This window comes from Peromyscus maniculatus, chromosome 2 (genome assembly GCF_049852395.1).
Source record: "Peromyscus maniculatus bairdii isolate BWxNUB_F1_BW_parent chromosome 2, HU_Pman_BW_mat_3.1, whole genome shotgun sequence".
Classification (NCBI taxonomy): domain Eukaryota; kingdom Metazoa; phylum Chordata; class Mammalia; order Rodentia; family Cricetidae; genus Peromyscus; species Peromyscus maniculatus.
Genome location: NC_134853.1, coordinates 72,566,144 through 72,587,717, shown reverse-complemented (window position 1 = coordinate 72,587,717; position 21,574 = coordinate 72,566,144). Strand labels below are relative to the sequence as shown.

General features: G+C 39.5%; 1 protein-coding gene across 2 annotated transcripts in view; it reads left to right on the top strand.

The window, feature by feature from the left end:
- Positions 1–21,221, top strand: part of Erp44 (endoplasmic reticulum protein 44) — an 85,898-nt gene extending 64,677 nt beyond the window's left edge. For both annotated transcript variants that reach the window (XM_042271166.2, XM_076564188.1), the window contains 5 exons: positions 3,523–3,639; positions 6,960–7,071; positions 7,981–8,122; positions 18,663–18,765; positions 20,991–21,221. In XM_042271166.2, the coding sequence (XP_042127100.1) occupies positions 3,523–3,639; positions 6,960–7,071; positions 7,981–8,122; positions 18,663–18,765; positions 20,991–21,092 (576 nt within the window). In that variant the 3' untranslated portion in view covers positions 21,093–21,221. The remainder of the gene's footprint in view (positions 1–3,522; positions 3,640–6,959; positions 7,072–7,980; positions 8,123–18,662; positions 18,766–20,990) is intronic.
- The last annotated feature ends 353 nt before the right edge of the window (positions 21,222–21,574 follow it).

The window sequence follows — 21,574 nt, the reverse complement described above, 5'->3', positions numbered from 1 at the left end:
CACAGTGTGCTTAAGACACAATATTTAATACATTTAATAAATGCTAGGAGAAGTACTAGTGATTGAGCACAAGGCCTGTGTATGTCAGGCAAGTGCTCAGACACTTCTATATCCTGGCTCTTTCCTATTTGTGAAGCAGGGTCTCACGAAGGTGCCTGGGCTTACTTGAACTTGAGACCCTCCTGCCTCATCCTCCAGAGTAGTATGGATTAAAGGCTTGTGCTACCATGACTAAGTGATGTAATTTTGAAAAGTGTCCTGGTCTAGTAACCCATGTTCAGAGTGAAGGTTGGGCAGCAGCAGCCTGAAGTCACAGACCTGCAGTAACATTGGAGTCCCCTGGCTCCAGTTCTTTTCTCCCCCTCTTCTTGCACTCAGTCTGGGAGGCAAATGTTAAAGATGCTGAGCAAGCCATGTCGGCCACTCCTTTGCAATGCTTCTGCCAACCCCCAGACCTGCTGGGAAATAACTTAGCTTTTTGATAGTAAAAGCACTTAGGTTGTTTTCAACTTGGCAAGTTATTTTCCCTTTCTTCTTTTTTCCTGAAAGAAAAAAAAATAGATATAGATAGTATTTTTTTAAGATTTATTTGTTTATTATGTATACAGTGTTCTGCCTGCATGTACGCCTGCAGGCCAAAAGAGGGCACCAGATCTCATTACAAATGGTTGTGAGCCACCATGTGGGTGCTGGGAATTGAACTCAGGACCTCTGGAAGAGCAGCCAGTGCTCTTAACCTCTGAGCCATCTCTCCAGCCCATAGATAGTATTCTTTAGGAGAATTTTATATAATGTTGTATTTACTCCCTGTGACACCAACTTTTCCCAGATCTATTCCCCCCTTCCCTACCCATTCAACTTTATCTTCTTCTTTTTTTTTTTTTTTTTTAATCCATCAAGACCAACTTAACTATTCTTAGGCGTGTGACCTTCCACTAGAGTGGTTGACTTAGCAGGGACTACACTCTTGGAGAAAACTAGCTGTCCCTGTAGTTATTGGTTACCAGTAACTCAACTGATGGCATGGGATTGTGTTCCAGCTCCCCTCCCCATGTAGGATTCGGTCTGGTTTGGGCTTACACAGGTCTTGTGCATGCTGTGACAACAGCTGTGAGTTCATGAGTGCAGCTGTCCTCTGTGGACAGAAGACACTGTTTCCCTGTGCTCACTAACCCTCTGCTTCTGACACTCTCTCTGCCCCCTTCTGCACTGATCCCTGAGTGAGCCTCGGGAGGAGAGATGCACTATATATGTTCTCTTTAGGCTGAGCATTCCATAGTTTCCTATTCTCTGCACCTTGGCCACTTGTGGGGCTCTGTGTTAATCACCATCTATGCAAATAAAAGTTCCTTTGCTGAGAGCTGAGAGCTGAATCATCTGTGGGTGTAAAATGATGAGTTGTTAAGAGTCAGTTTAATACTGTGTCTATTAGACAGAATAACAGTGGTAGGTTCTCCCCTTGACTAAGTTTTGTTTTTAAGTGTGTTTAAACATTGCAATAGTTGATTTTGCCTGAGTAAATGGTAGGAACAACTAAGAAGCAAAATTTCCAGGAATGTTATCTCAAATTGACATAAATGTCTATCAGTATGAACGTTTCACATCCCAAAGATAGAAACATGAATATTTTTTTCAGATCATAGTTTTGGTTTTTTTTATTGTTGTTGTTTGTTTTTTTTTTTTTTTTTTTTTTTTTTTGTGTGTGTGTGTGTGTGTTGAGACAGGGTCTCTCTGGTATGTAGTTCTGCCTGTCCTAGAACTCACTATATAGACTGGGCTGGCCTCAAACTAAGATCCACCTGCTTCTGCCTCCTAAATTCTGAGATTAAATTACACATCACCACACCTGGCCAACATCACAGTTTTTATTTTAATGTGTTTATAATGTTTTGTCACTAGAATTAATTTTTATGTAGAGAAATAATTTATCATTACTTTTGTAGCTCATTTTCAATTCCTAATTCAGACAGCATTTGAATCCATTTTCTATCATAATATCTAAGGTGGGTGCTTAAGAAGAAAAGAGGCTTTTTTTACTCACACATGAGAAGCTCAAAGTCCAGGACCTGGGGTGGGGTGGTCCTTTTGTTTGGTATCCTTAAGGCTCCCTTGAACTGTCAGAGCATGGTGAAGGAGTAGAAAGGAGAAAGATGTACGAAGTGGGCTGCGTGGTGAGAGGAAACCGAGACTAACCAAGAGCAAATTGGCTCTTTTATGACAAGTTAATCCTGCAAACTTACATTAATTCCTATGGGGGAGGCACCTCAGTGACCTGATGACTCTCCACGCTCCACCACTTAGTTAAAAATTCTATTACTTCTTGAATCGTCACATGGACCAAGTTTCTAGCTCGTGAACTTTTAGAGGCCACACACAAGCTGTCTTCAAACCTGGACATGTGGGCATTTGTCTGTTTTTTTAGGTGTGTTTCTGTAATAGCAGTTACTCAGTGTTATCATTAAGAACCAGTAGTGTCTTAAGTGTAAGGTGGGCATTCAGTGAGCATGGCCACTGGCCTTAGGCTGTGCCTTCTGGCTGTATTATGCTGGGAGTGTTTCTTAGCTTCTGAGTGCTTTGGATTTTGTCATTAATCAAAATAACATGCCATGTGGAGAAGTAAGTGACTTATCACCAAGTGCCTATAACAGTGCTGGACACAATAAGCTTACTGAACTAAATGTTAGTTTTTAAATTATTTTCTGTGCTTTGTGAGCTCTAATTTTGAGTGGAAACAGTCACAGGTGATTCTTACTAGAGATGTACTTTCTACATCTCTAGTAAGATTTCCCAGCATTTTTTCTTTTTCAAAGTGTGTTTGACTGTCCATTTTCTAACGACATTTTCTATTAAAAGGAATAGCTTAATTAATGCATTTAGGTCATTCTCTTTATATAGCTGCCTGACTTTGATGAAACTGATGATAGATAATTGTCTTAAATCTGAGGGGCAGGGATCTTTTATATCACAAGTTAGATTACCAAGTTCCCAATTAGCACAGATTTGTCCTTTTTTTTTTTGTGATATATATTTTTTATTTTACAATACCATTCAGTTCTACATATCAGCCATGGGTTCCCCTATTCTCCCCCCTCCCACGCTCTCCCCTTACCCCCAGCCCACCCTCCATTCCCACCTCCTCCAGGACAAGTCCTCCCCCGAGGACTGTGATCAACTTGGTAGACTCAGTCCAGGGAGGTCCAGTCCCTTCCTCCCAGACTAAACCAAGTGTCCCTGCATAAGTTCCAGGTTTCAAACAGCCAACTCATGCAATGAGCACAGGACTTGGTCCCACTGCCTAGTTGCCTCCCAAACTGATCAAGCCAATCAACTGTCTCACCTATTCAGAGGGCCTGATCCAGCTGGGAGCCCCAGATTTGTCCTTTTTTAAAAAGGATAAAACTATTACCTTCTTTCTTAGAAATTTATATTTGATGTTTCTGAGTTAGTAGATGGATTTTAAAATGTGTTTTTTGCCTGCAAAGGTTACAGTAATCTTAATTCTTATTTCTGTTTTTGTAACAGCGTTCTGTGCCAGACATGGTGTACTTGGGATCTATGACGAATTTTGATGTAACTTACAACTGGATTCAAGACAAATGTGTCCCTCTTGTCCGAGAAATAACTTTTGAAAATGGAGAGGTATGGACTCCAGTGTGGGTGATTTTAATTCAGTTGTGTGAAAGAACTCATTGCTTCTGTTCCCATGCTGTTTCGAGTCACCAGTTGTGAGAGTCATACATTGGGCACACCTGTGTCTTAGCTGTTTTCATAGTGCATTGGCACTGGCTTCACACCTCCCCTATTCTAGAATCCTTGCATTTCTAGTAATAGCAACAGCTGTTAGTACTCTTGAAAATGAACTTGAAAGTAACTGATGTGCTTCTGATAGCCACCATTGGGGAAAAGTCTCTGTTTAAGGGGACACCTATTAGAGGGACAGGTCTTAGTGACTGTAGGCAGTCCTTTGCCAGTAGAGGTTTTTCTAGTTCCTGCCTATTCTAAAAAAAAACCACAAAGAAACAATTGAACAGTTATTCTGAAATCTTTTTCATTTTGTTCCTGTCCTTAACTTTGAGAACAAGGACAGATTAGACTCTCTGTAATAATAGTTCACCAGATGAATGGATGTCTGGTTGTTTCTTGATTCCATAGACCTTTTGTGTGTTTAGCATACTTACTTTTTTTTCTTGCCTTAGCTCAAAGGCTCAAGAAGATTTGAACAGTGGTACATGATACAACGTGCTTTGGCAGTTCTTGTCAGAATAGTTTCAAAAACAGAATTTCAAAGTTGAAACCTGGAAATCTTAATTAAACATTTCCTTCCCCCTGTGGAAGTTGCCACATTTAATAACTCTCTCTTTTTTAAAATTTTCTTTATTTCTTTTATTGACTCATTGTGTGTAATGGGGGAAGAGCTTGCAAGTTGGTTCTCTTCTACTGTGTTTGGTGGCAGGTTCTCTTGTTTCTGTCTGAACTGTGTATTCCAGGCTGTTGCATGTGAGCTCCTGCAGGTACCCCTGCTTCCTCCTCCCATCTCCTTGGGAGAGGAGGCACAGATGTGTGAGAGGAAGTGCAAGTGCTTCTGCATCTGACTGTTTATATGAGTGCTAGGATGACCTTGGGTCCAGATCACAGAGCAAGAACTCTCATCCACCAAGCCATCTCCACAGGCCACATTTAATGAGTCGGAAGATGTAGTATATGTTGGAATCCACCACCCATGCATTACTAAACCATAGGAAAGCAGTTCTTTCTCTTGAATCAGGTTGTCTTAGAACCTTTCTGAATGCTTTATACATGCTTGGTAAAGAATTTGTTGGTGTAGACACAGATGGACATAGAAGCCTGAGAAGCATGAGCTACCAGCTGCTGCGTATTTCATTTTGGAAAATTCACTGCTATGTATTTCAAACTAATATCATATGTTTCCAAATCTGTTTGTTGTTTCTCTCTTAATAGTTGTATGTTCATGCATACTTCTGTGGAGTGTAATAAAGTCAGGTGACATGTGCTTTTTTTTTAATTTCCTAGTTCTTAAATATCCTCTGTAAGAAGTGGCCAGTCTTTTTCACAGTAGTATTGATTAAGTAGCACTTATTTCTTTGTTTTTTGTCCTGTGTTGCCCAGATCCTTCTGTATGGAAAATCTGGGAGCAGAACCAGGAATGAAATGAGGTTATCTGTCCTCGGGCTTGTCAGTCAGTATTTGACATGTCCAGAGAAAGGAACAACATGTGCTCAGTGCCACCTGGGGGACACTAAGGAAAGCCTGGGAATTCAAAGAGAAAATTAATTTTTCCTTTAGAAACAGGGTAGGATGGGGGTCTACTTTCATGAGGAGACCGTGCAGTCCTGAAGCCAGGGCTGAAAGAGAAAGGGATGCCGAGGAGTGTGGAAGCAGGAGAGCACTGTCACTCATTCTGCATGTTTACGATGCTAGTTAGACTTGGATATGCACAAGCGGCCAGTTGGAAACCGGCCTGTTAATTCTAGAGTGAGCTTTGTTTGTGCGCCGAGCTAAAGTAGCCTGTGAGCTGATGATGGAAACTGTTGCACTAGGGGAAGGTGCAAGCTAGGGCAAAGAGTACAAGAGAGAAGCGTGGATCAGTAAATGAGCACTGACAAACCGTAATCCAAGAGAGAAAAGATGAGGAAGAAGAAAATGTAAATCAAATTACCAAAAGATGAATGTAATGCTAGGAAATGGGAGCAGGGGAAGATGGGGAGTGATAGTTAATAGATGTAAGGTTTATCATTGGGTGACAAGTGTGTTCTGGAAGGAATGAGGATTTTTGCACAACCTTTTGAGTATAACAGCAGATTGTCCATTTAAAATGCTGGATTTTTGTGGATGAGAGTTATCTCTCAATTAAAAGAAGGGATAATATAATAAGCTTAATTATTTATCCAAATATACAAGTGAAACAAGTTTAAATATGAGATAGGAACCAAAAGGAAGCCTTTTGTCTCATGTGATAGGTCTCGAGGATTTAAAAAATGATTAAAGATAAATGATATCTGTGCTTCATGCTGAGGCAGTTTGTAAGGCCAGCTTATGTAGATAACTACATGAAGAAGACCTATCTGGACTTCTTCATACAAATAAGAAGATGGCATTTGTTAGGATTAGATGACTCAAATCTACTGTCTCAAGTTTCTTATACTCTCACATAACAAGAATACAAGTTTTAATAGCACTTTGCCATTTTCACGGTGCCTTGTATGTGTGCATATTGAAATGACGAATGTGGAGCTTTGTCTTCATTCCTTCAAACACTTTCTACCTTTGGGTAGGTCTCACATAGTGGAATACATTGATAATACACTTTAGAATAAGCATGGATTTATGATTCAGATTTATTTATTGCTGGCACACTTGTGTTTCCAGTTTTACTTGTGAAGACTGGCAATACTAATCGATGTTCATGTCACTCCTGGATTAAGAATTGACTATAATTCTTTCTTTGCTCACCCTAACTGGCTTCATGAGGCTGCCCCTGTAGTCATATATGTAGTACTGGCTAACACAGTTCTCAACCTTCCTAATGCTGTGGCCCTTTAATATAGTTTCCTCATGCTGTGGTGACTCCCAACCGTAAAATTATTTCATTGCTACTTCATAACTGTAATTTTGCTACTGTTGTAAATCATAATGTAAATATCTAAAATATGTGACCCCTGTGGGGGTCAAAATCCAGAGGTTGAGAACCACTGGGCTAACAGATTGGCCAAGTTGAATCCATGTCTATAACAGAGCAGCGCATGTGCCTTTCCTTAGTGTTCATACCTAAGATGCAAACGGTTGAATTCCTTCATTGTTGAGTCTCGTTTTTCACACCACTAGAACCCTTTTTTCCTGATTACTTGCAATTGTTAGTTACATGGATCAAGTCCACACTTTGGATACAGCTAAACTGAATAGAGAGGCCACTGATCTTCATCAAAAACCTCTTTCTTCAGGAATTGACAGAAGAAGGACTGCCTTTTCTCATACTCTTCCACATGAAAGAGGATACAGAAAGTTTGGAAATATTCCAGAATGAAGTAGCCCGGCAATTAATAAGTGAAAAAGGTAGACTGTTTAAGGTGTTTATTTTCAGGTGTTTCATCTTTTTCTCACTACCTTTCTGTTCCTTTCCTGCTATATATTTGGCCTAAACACACTTAGGCTAAAAGTTTAACCAGCTATGTTAACATGTGGGTTTAGATATAAAGGCAAGGAAGCAGTGGAGTTATGATGTGAAGCCATATTTTCTGTGTGTTTGCTCCTGTTTTCTGTACCATGACTTGTATAGAGGGAAAAGAACAAATGGCATGAAAAGTGGTCCTAGGTCAACAGTATTGTTTGGGGACCCTTTTCCTGGTACCTAAGTGCTTCTCTGACACATTTCCAGAGACATTGCTAAGAGACAACACACTCTGATCCACATTTATTTCTGTATGAAAGTTGAGCAGCTGTCTGCATTTCTCCATGGTATTTTAGCAGAATTTGGGGTATCAAACAGCTTTTCCTCGGTACTGAGGATAAAAAGTCAAATGATGTGAACTGGTGGCATGGTAAAGAGCTGCCTATTTGAATCATTTAGTAGACATTCTGAGTCTAAATTAGATTAAAAAATAGCCAACTAGGCCCCAAGGGGCATGAAGATGGTCCCAAGGGAACAGTGTATGTGTTAGACTTGGGGACTTGCTGTCAGAATCTGGGGAGCCTACACAGCAGACAACTGCCAATTGAAGAAATAAAAAATTCACATTAGCATTCAAACTTGAGTGTTCTTATCATTTCTAAGGGGATTATACTCTGCCCTGAGAACTAAAAAAAAAATGTGCTTCTTTTAAATATTCTGTTTAGGTTCTAGTTTTCCTGGTCTTTATTAATTTCAAGAATATTGATGTTGTTTTTTATGCTGTTTTTGAGAGTTCATAATCAGAGAATAGTTAAAATTCTAATGTAGTTCTTAATATTCTGTTTCTTTCAAAGGTACAATAAATTTCTTACATGCAGATTGTGACAAATTTAGACATCCTCTTCTGCATATCCAGAAAACTCCAGCAGATTGCCCTGTCATAGCTATTGACAGTTTTAGGCATATGTACGTTTTTGGAGACTTTAAGGATGTATTGTAAGTATCTCTTTTTGTTCTTTTTAAAATTACTGATATATCCCACAAAGTTGAATAATTGCTTGTTCGTTTTACATAGCTGTATATTGTGAAAGTAAACTCAGGGGTGGATATAATAAGTTAGAGTGGTTCCTCATACTTTCATTGTGTGTGTGCCATCACTGACTAGAGAATTACAAATGCTAGGTAACTGGGAACTAATCTCTGAAAGAAAGATTGTGTACTGTGAGAAATTCGCTTTACTCTGAGGTTAGTTTTTGCTATATCAAGGAAAATACATATCCTAGGTCAGCTGAAACATTGCTGGTAATGTTTGGTTGTTTATGATTAAATGTTGTAAGAACATTAAGGGCATGTATATACAACTCAGAATTATTCTATGACCAGGAATTTGTAATGGCATGTAACTAGAAACTTTCCAAGGACAGGTACTAATAAACATGGAAGCCTTTTGATTAATGCACAGACCAAAATCTTTCTAGCTTCAGGGATATGAAGTACAGCAATTAAAAGTTTGCAGTATTAATATATGAAAATTGTAAGCAGTACAATTTAAGTAATTCACACTTAAATATTTCTTGAACAATTCACTTAAATTTTCTAAATCTCAAAATATTCTGCAAGAGATAAATTGAAGCTTCACTGAAGTATAAGTAATCCCACATACTTCTGAATATTTCAGTAGAGATGTGAGTTTTCAGAGGTTGTGAAACCCATGTAGTATTGAGTTCTTCCTTGAGCTGGTCACTGAACTGCTGTTCTTTCTTCATGTATAAAGTAGGGTTGATAGTAACACTGCCTAAGGAGAGCTTTGTGAAGATGACTGAGATATGATGGTTGTTCTATAAGCCTTGAAGTTGTAATAAATCCTAGTAGATGGTTGTATTATAACTAATAAAGTGTGTCAAAGGTAATTTTTAATTTTACTTACACTCAAAGAGTATCATTTAACCTATTAATTCATCTAATGTTTTTCTAAGTCTTCTAAGTGATAGTAATTATGCTGGATATCAAGTGTGTAAAATCTATGACTGGGTCTTCTGGAGCCTGATGCTGGCCCCATGCTGGGCAGGTGGTGGGACTTTCTCCTGTTAGAGATGGTTTGGAGTTTAGGTCTGTGGATGTTGACCTGTTGCCTGAACCCAATTGGCTGGTTTGGAACCTGGAGGCTTGACTGGAGGCTGAGGAGTATGCAGGTGTTGGCTAAGTCTTTGGCTTACAAAGGAGCACAAAGTTAGTGGAGGAAATACTAAAAACCAGAGCATGGGTGCCAGAGAGGTGAGTCTGCAATTGCCTCTGGAGGCCCTGGGTTTGATTCTCAGCATCTACATGGTAGCTCACAACCAAACTCCAGTGGATCTAACATTTGCTTCTTGCTTTCTGTGATACACAGACACACTGCATATGAAATACTTAAAGACATCAAATTTTTTTTAATTAAGAAAATAATCAGAGCAGAAACAAATGAAATGGACTCTAAAACCATAGAAAGCCAATGAAACAAATTTTTGAAAAGGTAAATTGAAAAGCATTTATCTAGACTGCAAAAGAAAGGCTCAGTAAATAAAATCAGAAATAGAGGAGTCATTATAAATTATGTTACCGAAATAAAATGGATAAGAGTATCAGAAATAAAATGAAAAATGTGTGAACAAATTGACAACTTTAAAGAAATGAACAAATTTATAAAATTGAATCATGAATTAATAGAATTTTTGTTCCTGTAATGATGAACTATGACCTGAAAATATAAGCTAAAATAAACTTTTTTCTCCCCCAAGTTGCTTATGGTCATAATGTTTTATCAAAGCAACAAAAAGCAAACTAGAACAATATCCAAAAAAATTAAATCATTATGTCAACATGATATCTGCACTCCCACAATTCATTGCAGCATGTGGATGCAGAATCAGCCTACATCTACATCAGCTGAAAAATGAGTAAAGAAAATGTGGCCTACATACCAGGAGTACTATTCACCTGTCAAAGGAGGGAAATTCTGTCATTTGTGATAACATAGATAACTAAGGGAGATATTAAGTGACATAATGCAGGCACAGAAAGATGAATTACATGATCTAACTTTTTGAATAAGATGATTGCGTGATCTTACTGTATGAGAGTGAAATGGTGTTGAACTCAAAGAAATGAGAGTAGAATTGCCCAAAGGTTGCCCAAAGCAGGAAAAGAATTGAGAAAGGAACAAGTACAGAAGACTGGGGAAGGCTAGTCAGACTGTATTAGTTAACATTCTTATCTTTGTGATAGAATATCTGTTATAATAAATATAAAACTACAGAAAAAAGGATTTATTTTAGCTTATGGTTTCAAAGAGCTCCTAGGGCTCAGTCCATGGCCACTAGATCTTGTGCACTTGGGGAAGCTGTCGTGACAGCAGGAATGGATAACAGGAAGTTCTGACCTCCTGTCAGACAAGAAGCAGAGAAAGGAGTGGACTGGGGTTCTGGTCAGCTTCAAGAGTGCAGTCCTGCAATTACTTCTCTGCCTAGGCCCCATGTCTGAAAATCTTGACACTTCACAAAACAGTGCCATCACCTGGGACCTAAGCATTCAAAACCTGAACCTGTTTGGAACATATCATACTCCTAACATACACCTAACAGAGGGGCAGAAAAAAACGAGGAAAGCTTGATGATCATGGTAATCAAGTAGGGAGTAGTGCAAGCAGAAGGGGGCACTCAGCTACAAGGTAGAGATGAAGAAGACAGAAAGGACTGCCCAACTACATGACAGAGAAGAAGACAGAAAGGACTGTCCAACTACATGACAGAGAAGAAGACAGAAAGGACTGCCCAACTACATGACAGAGAAGAAGACAGAAAGGACTGCCCAACTACACGACAGAGAAGAAGACAGAAAGGACTGCCCAACTACATGACAGAGAAGAAGACAGAGAGGACTGCCTGACTATGAGGTAGAGAAAAAGAAAGCACTGCCCGACTATGAGGTAGGGCTGAAGCATCTGTTTGATTTGATAGTCTATATTGCAACAAGTTGCAAGTGAAGAAGAAAAAAAGCTCTTGTAAGAAACTGGCCTATAAAAAGAATAAATGAGAGGGGTGGGGACAGTTCCAGAGAGAAATGGATTACATAATTTTAGTTCTCGTGGGTGGAAAACCTAAACATGATTAAGTGCTTGTGAAGAAGAGTCAAATGGAGTAAAGGTGATTGAGATGGGGACGATGCTACTCCATGAAGTAAAGTAGAGATCATAAAGGAGATGAGAAAGAAAGGAAGGGGAATGATAGCCTTCTAACTCTGAAGGGATTGGGGGGCAGAGTTTCTTTGTGGGTTGGTTGGGGATCTTGGTGGATTGCAGCAAAAGACTGTTGAAGTTCTTGTTTTTAACTGGCAAGTAAGATCGCCTATTGAAAGGGAAGAAATCAGGCAGTTGAGAGAGCAAGGCTGTGTTGGATTTAAAAGCAGAGCAGCTTACCTTGTAATCCATTTCTTTTAACATCCAGGCATGTTGAAAGCAAACCTCCTATCACATAGAGGGCCCTCAGTTGTGTGAGCATTTACTATTGGGTGAGATTTGGCCACCCTACCTAGTTGGGTGTCTTGTTTTACCCTTCCCCAAAGATTGCATGCTCAAGCTGAAAGATACTTTCAAAGAGAACACTGACTTCTGGGAGCCCACAGGCAGTGTCTTAATCAGTGTTCTATTACTGTGAAGAGACACCATGACCACAGCAACTCTTACTTAAAAAAATAAAAGCATTTAATTGAGGCTTGGTTATAGTTTCAGAGGTTTAGTCCATTGTCATCATGGCTGGGGAGGGGGGTGGTATGGCAGCATGTAGCAGACATGGTGCTGGAGAAGTAGCTAAGAGTTCTGTATCTGGATTAGCAGGCAGAGAAAGAGTTAGCCACTGGGCCTGGCTTGAGTTTCTGACACCTTAAAGCCCACCCCCAGTGACACTTCCTCCAAGGCCACACCTGCTCCAACAAGGCCACACCTCCTAATCCCAAGTACTGCTACTCCTGATGAGTAAGCATTCAAATATATGAGCCTATGGGGGCCATTCTTATTCAAACCACCACAGGCAGTAACTGTACTTAGCATTGAAATGCTCCCTGGCCAGTGTGCCAGCTTCTAGTTGTGGGTAGATCAGAGGGTTTGTGTACTTTTGATCTCTTTTTAATGAAAAACTCACTTCCAACTATAAAGTCTTAAGTTAATCTTGGAAATAGGCCTACAAGTCAACAACCAAATACCATGCCCAGGTTTTTTTTTTTTTTTTTTTTTTTTTTTTTTTTTTTTTTAAATTAAATTCCTGGGGATATTGTGTTACATGTTGTGGGAGTCCTCTGAAGTCCTGTTCTACATTTCTGAAGTCAGATTAATACTGGCATTTGGAATCTCATTTTGGTGTATGAGTCCTGGAGAACCCAAACAAGCACTAGCAATCATATTACTTTAAAAAAATAACAAATGCTTTAGTTTGTTTTTATTTATGTGTGTCTTTGTGTGCCATCTGTGAGAGTGAGTTACAGGTGGTTATAAGCTACTTGCTGTGGGTGCTGGGAATCAACTCAGATCTACTCTGAAGAGCAGCAAGAACTCCTAACTGTTGAGCCATAGCTCTAGCCCTTCAAATAAGAATACTCTTTATCACCTCACTCAGGCTTTTTATTCCTCAGCTGTAGCCTTCTGGACCAGAAATGGGCTGCTGGCTAAGTAGAACTAATTAGTCATCTAGGAGCATAGCATGCCTTGGGGAGGGGGGCAGGGGGAAGAAAGTAAATCTGAGCCAGTGGGAATCTTGAAAGAAACCTGGCAATGAGAACTGATCTTCTCTATACTGCAAGTGGCACATACCTTTAATCTCAACACTCGGGAGACAGAGGCAGGGAGATCTCTGAGTTTGAGGCCCACTGGTCTATAGAGCTAGTTCCAGGACAGCCAGGGCTATACAGAGAAACCCTGTTTCAAAAAAACAAAAACACCACTGCATTTGAAGCTCTGTGAAATAATTCACCTCTTTAATTTCTCCTTTAGATGTCCAATTTCCCCTTCCTGCTAACAGGGTTTTAATTGGGAGGTGGAACATGCTGTGAGAGCTAAGTGCTAAGCCTGTGTGATGCTATGTTACACCAATAAAGCATGCAGCAAGGTGAATCTGACACACTGAATGGCGTGTATAATTGTTATTGTGCTGCCTGGTAATTAAGGCTGAAATGATAAGCACTTTCCATAAATTACTGTTATTACTATTACTTAATAACTCAGCATTTCTGGAGTCATCTGGTGGAAGTGTGATTGTAGTAAGAAAAGAGAAATCTATGCCTGCTGGAGGTGAAGACTGCCAGTAGAATACTCATCTTTTCAGAGAAATTGAATCTTCCTGAAGTAAAATGACTTGCAAGACCACACAAATAACCAGTAGTAAAACTAAGATTTATATAAAATCTATTGGGTCCTAGAATCCCAGCTCACAGTACTATATGCAAAACAGTGACATTCCCAGTAACTGAAAAGCAGTGGAAATGCTGGTGTTTGAAGAGCTAGTGCTTCCCAGTGATGAAATTAGATCCCAGTTCTGTGAGCCTTGGCTTGAAAGGAATAGATTTTATATGAAGATGGAAGAATAGAGATAATTTCAAGACACAGGTAAAAATACTGTACTGTTCTGCAGCCTGAGAAAAATCGTATAAAACTGTTCAAGGACTGTGAAGAAAACTTAACTGTCTTTGGCTCGGAGAGGTAGTTCAGTGGTTAAGAGCACTTGATGCTCTTTCTTCCAGAGAACATGAGTTTGAGTCTCAGAACCCATGACTCATGGCTCCCACCTGCCTCTAACTTCAGCTCCAGGAGATCTAATGCCTAATTCTACCTCTGTGGGCGCCTTCACACACATGCACTTAGGCATATTCACACATACACGTAGAAAACTGGTCGTCTTTAAAACTGTAGTCAGTGAATATTTTCTCTAAACTGGAAAACATCAGCTAGACAGATTGCAGGACATTCCTTGCAGACTTTGGTTACTTACGGTCATATCCACCCCAAATGGAGTCGATTACTCTGATGATGATGATGTCTCAACTCTGGGCTCCATATTATTTCTCCCCAAACACCAAATCACTATAAATTAGTATTGTAATTTCTTTCTTTTTTTTTTTTTTTTTTGGTTTTTCGAGACAGGGTTTCTCTGCATAGCTTTGTGCCTTTCCTGGAGCTCACTTGGTAGCCCAGGCTGGCCTCGAACTCACAGAGATCCACCTGGCTCTGCCTCCCGAGTGCTGAAGTATTGTAATTTCTTAAGCTCAGGTGACTCTCATTTTGTCCAGAAGGAGGGGTACAAGCAAATTAGTACATGAAGCAATATAAAGCAAGGCCAGAGAGGAGGGTGTCCACTGATACAGAGCTATCTAGAGCTCTTAACAAGTGATCCATCTCCTAATCTTAGAAGGTGTAAGAACAGCATAGAAGTTCAAAGACTTCAGAAGGCTATCCAGGAGAAAATATTGCTAGGTTATCACTAAAGTCTATTCTGAGAATCTGTGGAATCTTGTTCCCTAGGGGCCTCCCCTCTGAAGTTGGAAGTGAGGAAGAATGTGGTTATTGGTGGAACTAGCACTTTCCCTTCCCCCTTCTCTCTTGTGCTAGGCTTTCTTCTGAGACTCATAGTTGAGCCGAGGGTTCCCGTGGGCTGGGCAAATGCTGCATCAGTAAGCTGCACTGTTAGCCCCTTTCTCCTTTTTTACTCTTGAGGGAGGGTGTCCTGTTGTCCAGTTTTGGCTAGAATTTGTGGTTCTCCTGCCCCAGCCTCCTAGCTGGGAGTACAGGCATGTTATACCATGCCCAGCCTGATAGAACTTCTTAAAAGGCACATTTTGTTTATCCAATACTGTTTTTATTATTATCCCTTGTTACCAAGTTGACTGATGTCTTAGGGTTTTATTGCTGTGAAGAAACACCATGACCACAGCAACTCTTATAAAATAAAACATTTAATTGGGGGTGGCTCATGGTTTCAGAGGTTCAGTCTATTATCCTCATGGCGATGTGAGCATAGGAGACCTCAAAGCCAACCCCCACAGTACATTTCCTCCAACAAGGCCACACCACCTCATAGTGCCACTCCCTGGGGGGGGGGGGGCATTTCTTTCAAACTACCACCACAGCTGGGCCAACCGAACATCTTCATACCAAGAAAGAATTCCCTTTCGTGGAAAATTAACTTAGAATCCATCATAGATGTAAGTAGAAAACATAAGCAAGAACATCCTTTAGAATCGGGGTAAGACAAAGTTCTGAGAGCAGCAAAAACACTTAGGAAAAAACGATAAATTGGTTTTCATCAAGTTATAAACCTTTGTTCTGTGAATGATGGTGTTAAAACATAAACAAGATACAGAGATGTCGTTAGGACACAAGCAAGGTGCCCAGGGTCATTATGTAGTCAACAAATGCAAGTTAGCTTCACAGGAAGCTACCTTCAGCTGCAGGAGGTAAACTAGCAACAGTGCCCTGCCTTCACAAGCATGTAGGTCAGCTGCAGTCTGGTGGCACACTGGTACAGTTTGACAGCTTCTTTGTAAGTTAAGCATCTGTGTAGCATCTGACCCAATGTCTTTTCTGGAAAATAAATTTACACAGAAATCTGTGCAAATGGGTTTGTTGTAGTGTTTCTGATCCCCAAAATCCTGACAGAATCCAAATTAATAGACTTTTATATTCCTCAGGGGAATAGTATTTGGCAATAAATAGACGACATATAAGGTGAGTGAATGTCAAATGTATATTAACATGAAAAAACATTCTTGTGAGTACATGTATTAGTGTATGTATGGATAGGGTCAGCAAACACTTGAGTGGTTACCAGGGGTTAGGAGGAAAGGTAGGTCCAACTGCAGAGAAGTGCTGGAGATCTTAACCTGGTTTACGGAGGTGGTAAGAAGATGCTGTGCATTTGTTAAAACTTAGAGAATTTAGCTGGGCGTGGTGGTGCACACCTTTTATCCCAGCTCTCAGGAACCAGAGGCAGGTAGATGTCTGAGTTCAAGGCCAGCCTGGTCTACAGAGTAAGTTCCAGGACAGCCAGGACTACACAGAGAAACAGTGTCTCGAAAAATCAAACCAAACCAAACCAAAAAAAAAAAAAACAAAAAACAAAAAACCGTAACACCATGGCTCAGCAGTAATTCAGCATTTGCTGATAGGCAGAGGCAAACAGATCTGTGAGTTTAAGACCAGCCCAGCTACATGCTGAGACTGTCTCAAAAACAACAAAACAAGTTACAGAACTTAAGTTAAAAAAGAAAGCAATTATCTATTATGCATCATTCTTTGAAAATAATAAACCTAGTTTCTTCCTTATGGTGCACTTGTCAGAGGGTGGTCACAGTTGACTGGTTTTGTATGTGTGTGTTTCACTGTGTCTAAAAATAAGTCAGTGTAAACAAGAAGTTTAGAGGGTGGAAGAGACTTAGTGCTCCACACTTAATGTTCCAATTAGGAAAATTAGAGCCCGAATAAAAATAGGATTTATTTATTGTGCCAGTCTTCTTGCAGATTGCCATGCTGTCTACTCTCTAATAATTTATTGATCATTCACTGATTGTCTCTTCCTAATAATGACTGATGGTTTCTGAGCACATGCTAGCTAAGAGTTTTTCCATAATCCATCTGCTTCACAATGTTGTCCCAAGTCTGCCCTCCTCCCTGGCCTTTGCTTTATGCTCACAATTCTTTCTTCCCTCTTGTCTCATGACAAGGGGAAAATTCTGGTCAGTGAAAAGCCCGTCTTGAGTATTCTCAATTGTCACATTTAGGATTTACTCATTCATAAAGTATTCCTTGACTAGCAGTAGTTCTAATGGTCTTAGGAATTTGTAAACAACCCAGCAGCATTATCTCAGGTGTGATAAAACATTCCTAGTCTGTGGCTTGAATTTTATACTTCAGCACTTTGCTGTGGGGTGACAGAAGATGATGTCAGAAGCAATGTAAATTGATCTCCTCTCAGTGTTTATCTCTGCTGTATGTGCAATTACTTTTGCACCAGAGAACCTTTGCAAGGCATTCTGTCAATACAGCTACCTGACAGTCATTTGTATTTGTAAACTGTGCATTTGGCACCTGCTGGTCTCTATTGCGTTGGAGCTAGTGGGGAGCCAGCATGGTGTACAATGAAGTTATTGGTTGGTACAGCTCAGTGGGAGTTATTGAAAGTGGAAAAAAACAAAACAAAACAACCAAAACAGCACTTCCAGGACCTCAGGATAGAATTTAAAAAGGAAAAATAAAAACTGGTAATGTTAACAGACTAGCTATTCTTTGCTATGAAAACAAAACAAAAATATTAAAGTCAGTCTGTTATACTCAAGGAACTAAAGTATGTATGGAAGTACATTTTAATTTTTGTAGTAGATATAAAAAACACTAGGTTTCTATTTGAAGTATATAATGTATGTTCCAAAGCACCAAAATCTCCATAAAAGGCAGGCAGTTCATGTGTACAGGAGTATAAATTAAGCAATGAAAAGAAAACATTCAATTTGTCAAGAAATGTAAATTAAAATCCTACTATCTGTCACTTATCAAATTTGCAAATCAACTTCAGTTTTTTTTTTAAAAAAATCACATTGGCAAAGACTTTAGAATGCAAATCAATGAATAGCAAAAAGTGATTGGCCTTATAGGTATCATTTGTTCCTACTTTATTGGATACAAGTCAAGGAGATAATTCCAAAGAAGGTCTGCCTTATAAGTCTGCTTTGCTCCACATAGTCTGGACCACCTCAGAAGAGGACTGTACTTCAGGGGATAGGATCTATAGGCTCATACTGGGTTCAAATGCTTTGAGACACTGAGTGGTGCTTACTAGTTGCTCCAGTTATAAAACAGTACTTTTATGTGATTACCCTCTTATTATGTTTTTTCCCCTTTGAATCCCAACATTTTTAGTGTAGATTTGGAGGATATAGGATTTTTTTGTTTTATGTATATGTGTGTGTGGTGCTAAAAATATATGAATTCTCTCTCTCTCTCTCTCTCTCTCTCTCTCTCTCTCTCACACACACACACACACACACATCTAAAAGATAGTAAAACACATCTGGAATACACCATCTTGATAGCATCGCCTTTGTTAATGGTAAATGTAGTAAAATTTCTGTGGAACAAGTACAATGATTAGAACATAGGGACTGAGGAAGTAGTTCAGCAATTGAGAGCCCTGACTGCTCTTGCAGAGGACCCACCTGATTTCCAGCACCTACCTGATGGCTCCCAACCATCTGTAATTTCAGTTCCAAGGGATCTGATACCTCTTCCAGCCTCTGCAGACTAGGCACTAGTGCTGGTATACACATGTAGGCATTCACGCATATACATAAAATAAAAACTAAAAAACTAGAACCCTTAACTAGTATTTAGTTGCCTGTAGTAGTTGTGATAGAATTGGTAGGATATAGTAAAATACTTCTTTACAGCATGATGGAGTTAATAAACTAGTGGTTAGCCAGTTTTGGCTCTTGAAGCTAAATAATTATTTGCCTTTGTTTTTAGAGTTCCTGGAAAGCTCAAGCAGTTTGTATTTGACCTGCATTCTGGAAAACTGCACAGAGAATTCCATCATGGACCTGACCCAACTGATACAGCCCCAGGAGAGGTAGGACTTAGGTCATTGCCATTGGGGAAATCTTCTGTTGAGATGGCCTCAGAGGGGACCCGAGCTAGAGTTTTAGCTCCTGATACCTCTGTAGAAATCCTGAACTGACAATAACATATTCAAGTTATGCTCCTTTTACTTAAAGTTACTTTTAACTTAACTTAAAGTTACTTTTGAAAATGTTAGGCCTCCAGAAAAATTGTAGAATGTTGTATCTGATTTCTCAATCATCTGAACTTGGGTAGTCTGAATATGATTTCTGTGGAACATGGCTATACAGAGTTAAGTACTATTAGCTTCAGAGAGAAGGAAGAAGGAGGACTTGGGAGAGTAGATGAGCAAACAAGTCAGTGGATTCCAGTGGTTGTTCCAGCTTGCTTCTGTGGCTGGACAGACACCCTCACTAAAAAGAGAGTCATGATTTCTTATTTCCCTCATCCATTCTAAGAACCTTCACAGATGCATTATTGATAATGCTCAAAACTTAGGACGTAATGCAGCTTTCTCATTTGATGTTTGAATGCTTAACAACTATTCACCAATATTTTATATTAGCTTTTATTCACATACAAATTCTCAATGGAAGTGTTACTATATAGATTGATGAATAATAGGTAGATAGATTCTCAGAATGGATGGATGCATGGATTTTAAAGCCTGAGAATTTTATTATTTCTACTTTGTAACCTTTGTTACAAGTAATTTGTATGTCCCTCCTTTTTGAAAGAATCCTACATTTGCATGTTGATGTGTTATTATTTATATCAAATCTATTATACTATAAACCATAAAACTAAGAGGGAGATGATATAGATTAAACCACTTGTTTTATAGGCCAGGACTTAAGTCTACTACTTTGTCCAAAGAACTTGTATTTATCAAAGAAAAATAAAAACTAAATTTTTCTTTACCTTATTTGGGAGTCAGATTAGATTCAAAGTCAAGAGTTCTCATGGGAAGCTGATAAATATGCTTTATTTGAGAAATGAGGTCCGATGTTTCTTTGGTCGTTAAGCTGCTATTACGGGGGAGTTCTGCTAGTGACAGTAATCCAAAGGTCATTGTTTCCTTCAGCCCACCAAGCCTGCTCATTCCTCTAGACCAGTGTTCTCAACCTTCCTAATGCTGCAACCCTTAGGACCATAAAATTATTTCTGCTGCTACTTCACAGCTGTGATTTTACTACTGTTATGAATCTTAATTTAAATATCTTATATGCAGAGTGGTCTTAGGTGATCACTGTGAAAGGATCATCCAACATCACCACCCCCAGGTCGCAACCCACAGTTTGAGAACCCCTGCTCTATATGCTAAAGAAAAACATCTAGTTTACCATATTGCATTGTTTTGTTTTGTTTCACTTTCTCCCTTAGACAGTGTTTTATTTATCCATGTGTTTTAGTCACATTTTTGTACTAAAACCAACTGGGTACGAAATACTGTGTTTGCAGTAATGTAATTTCAGCTTGAACATGTATTTCAGCAGAAAATGCTTACTGAGGAAGTGGAGCCTGGCAAAGTCAAATAGGTAGAGGCATTATCTACCTCCGTTCTTATGGGCGCACACTAATCTAAGTTAGACCGTCCGGTGTGTGCCTTGTGCTGTCTGATGTAGGGACTGGGACTGTCCCGTGGTGAAGCTGCTCTTGAGGTGCTCGCAGTGTGAAAGTAAAATGCAGACGGTGCTGCTTTTCTTCAGAGCTCGTGAGGCACTTGATAGTATCACTGTGTTTTCTCTACTTCTGGCATATGAGTATTACAGAGGTTCATTACAGGATTGAGTGTTTTTCCTCATCTCAACCAGGTTTTACTGATTTCTGGAATTGAGATTGTTGATCAATAGCAGGTTTATTAACAGAGTAGGGATCGTTTGTATCAAAGCAATCCCTCTTAGCAGTCATTTGTGAAAGTGTAGGGTTAGGGCCAAACTAGGTTGTGCCGCCTCTATGGGGTTCTCTAGGAAGCATTGAGTATTTGGTGTTTTGTCAGTGACAGTGACAGTGACAGGCCCAGTCAGTGGCCTTATGGCAGCCATGTCCTGAACAGAGTAGGGGCATTTACCTCAGGAAACAAGATCGCAAACTTACCTCTTGACTTTGGCATACACTTTTTCTCTTATTTATTAATGAGCAAGTAATTATAAGGCCACTGCCAGTCATGTAATAGTAAAGTATGATAACTCCATAACACATTTTGGTACGAAGATTCTTTTCTTTCTTTTGTAGCAAGACCAGGATGTAGCGAGCAGTCCTCCAGAGAGCTCCTTCCAGAAGCTGGCGCCCAGCGAGTATAGGTATACTTTATTGAGGGATCGAGATGAGCTGTAAAAACTCAAGAACATTGCAAGTCCTTCAACAGCAGCATTGGCTTATGTGGTGGAAATAGTAAACCTATATTTTCATAATTCTATGTGTATTTTTATTTTGAATAAACTGAAAGAAGTTTTGAGTTTTTAATTTTTTCCTCCCCCTGACTCAAATGCATTGTCATTTAATACAGCCTCTTTTTTAAAAATCTGCTAGGGTTTAAAAAAATAATACAATAAAAACCAGAGGCCTATCTCCACTTTAAACCTGTCCTGTACAGTTTTTATAATGCAAGCGGAAGGTGGTATTGCCAGGGCGTCCCGTTAACTCGCACTCCCACTGCGAAGGCAGAGAATCCAGCCTGCTCCTGTGTCGTGTGTGCTCCTGCTTTCTCCTTTTCACGGATTCTTATTGTTACAGGTGGGAAGCTAAGGGGATATAGACTCTAAAGACCTAAGATTTTCACACTGGGTACTGTGTTGTACTGATTGGTCAGCCATTGC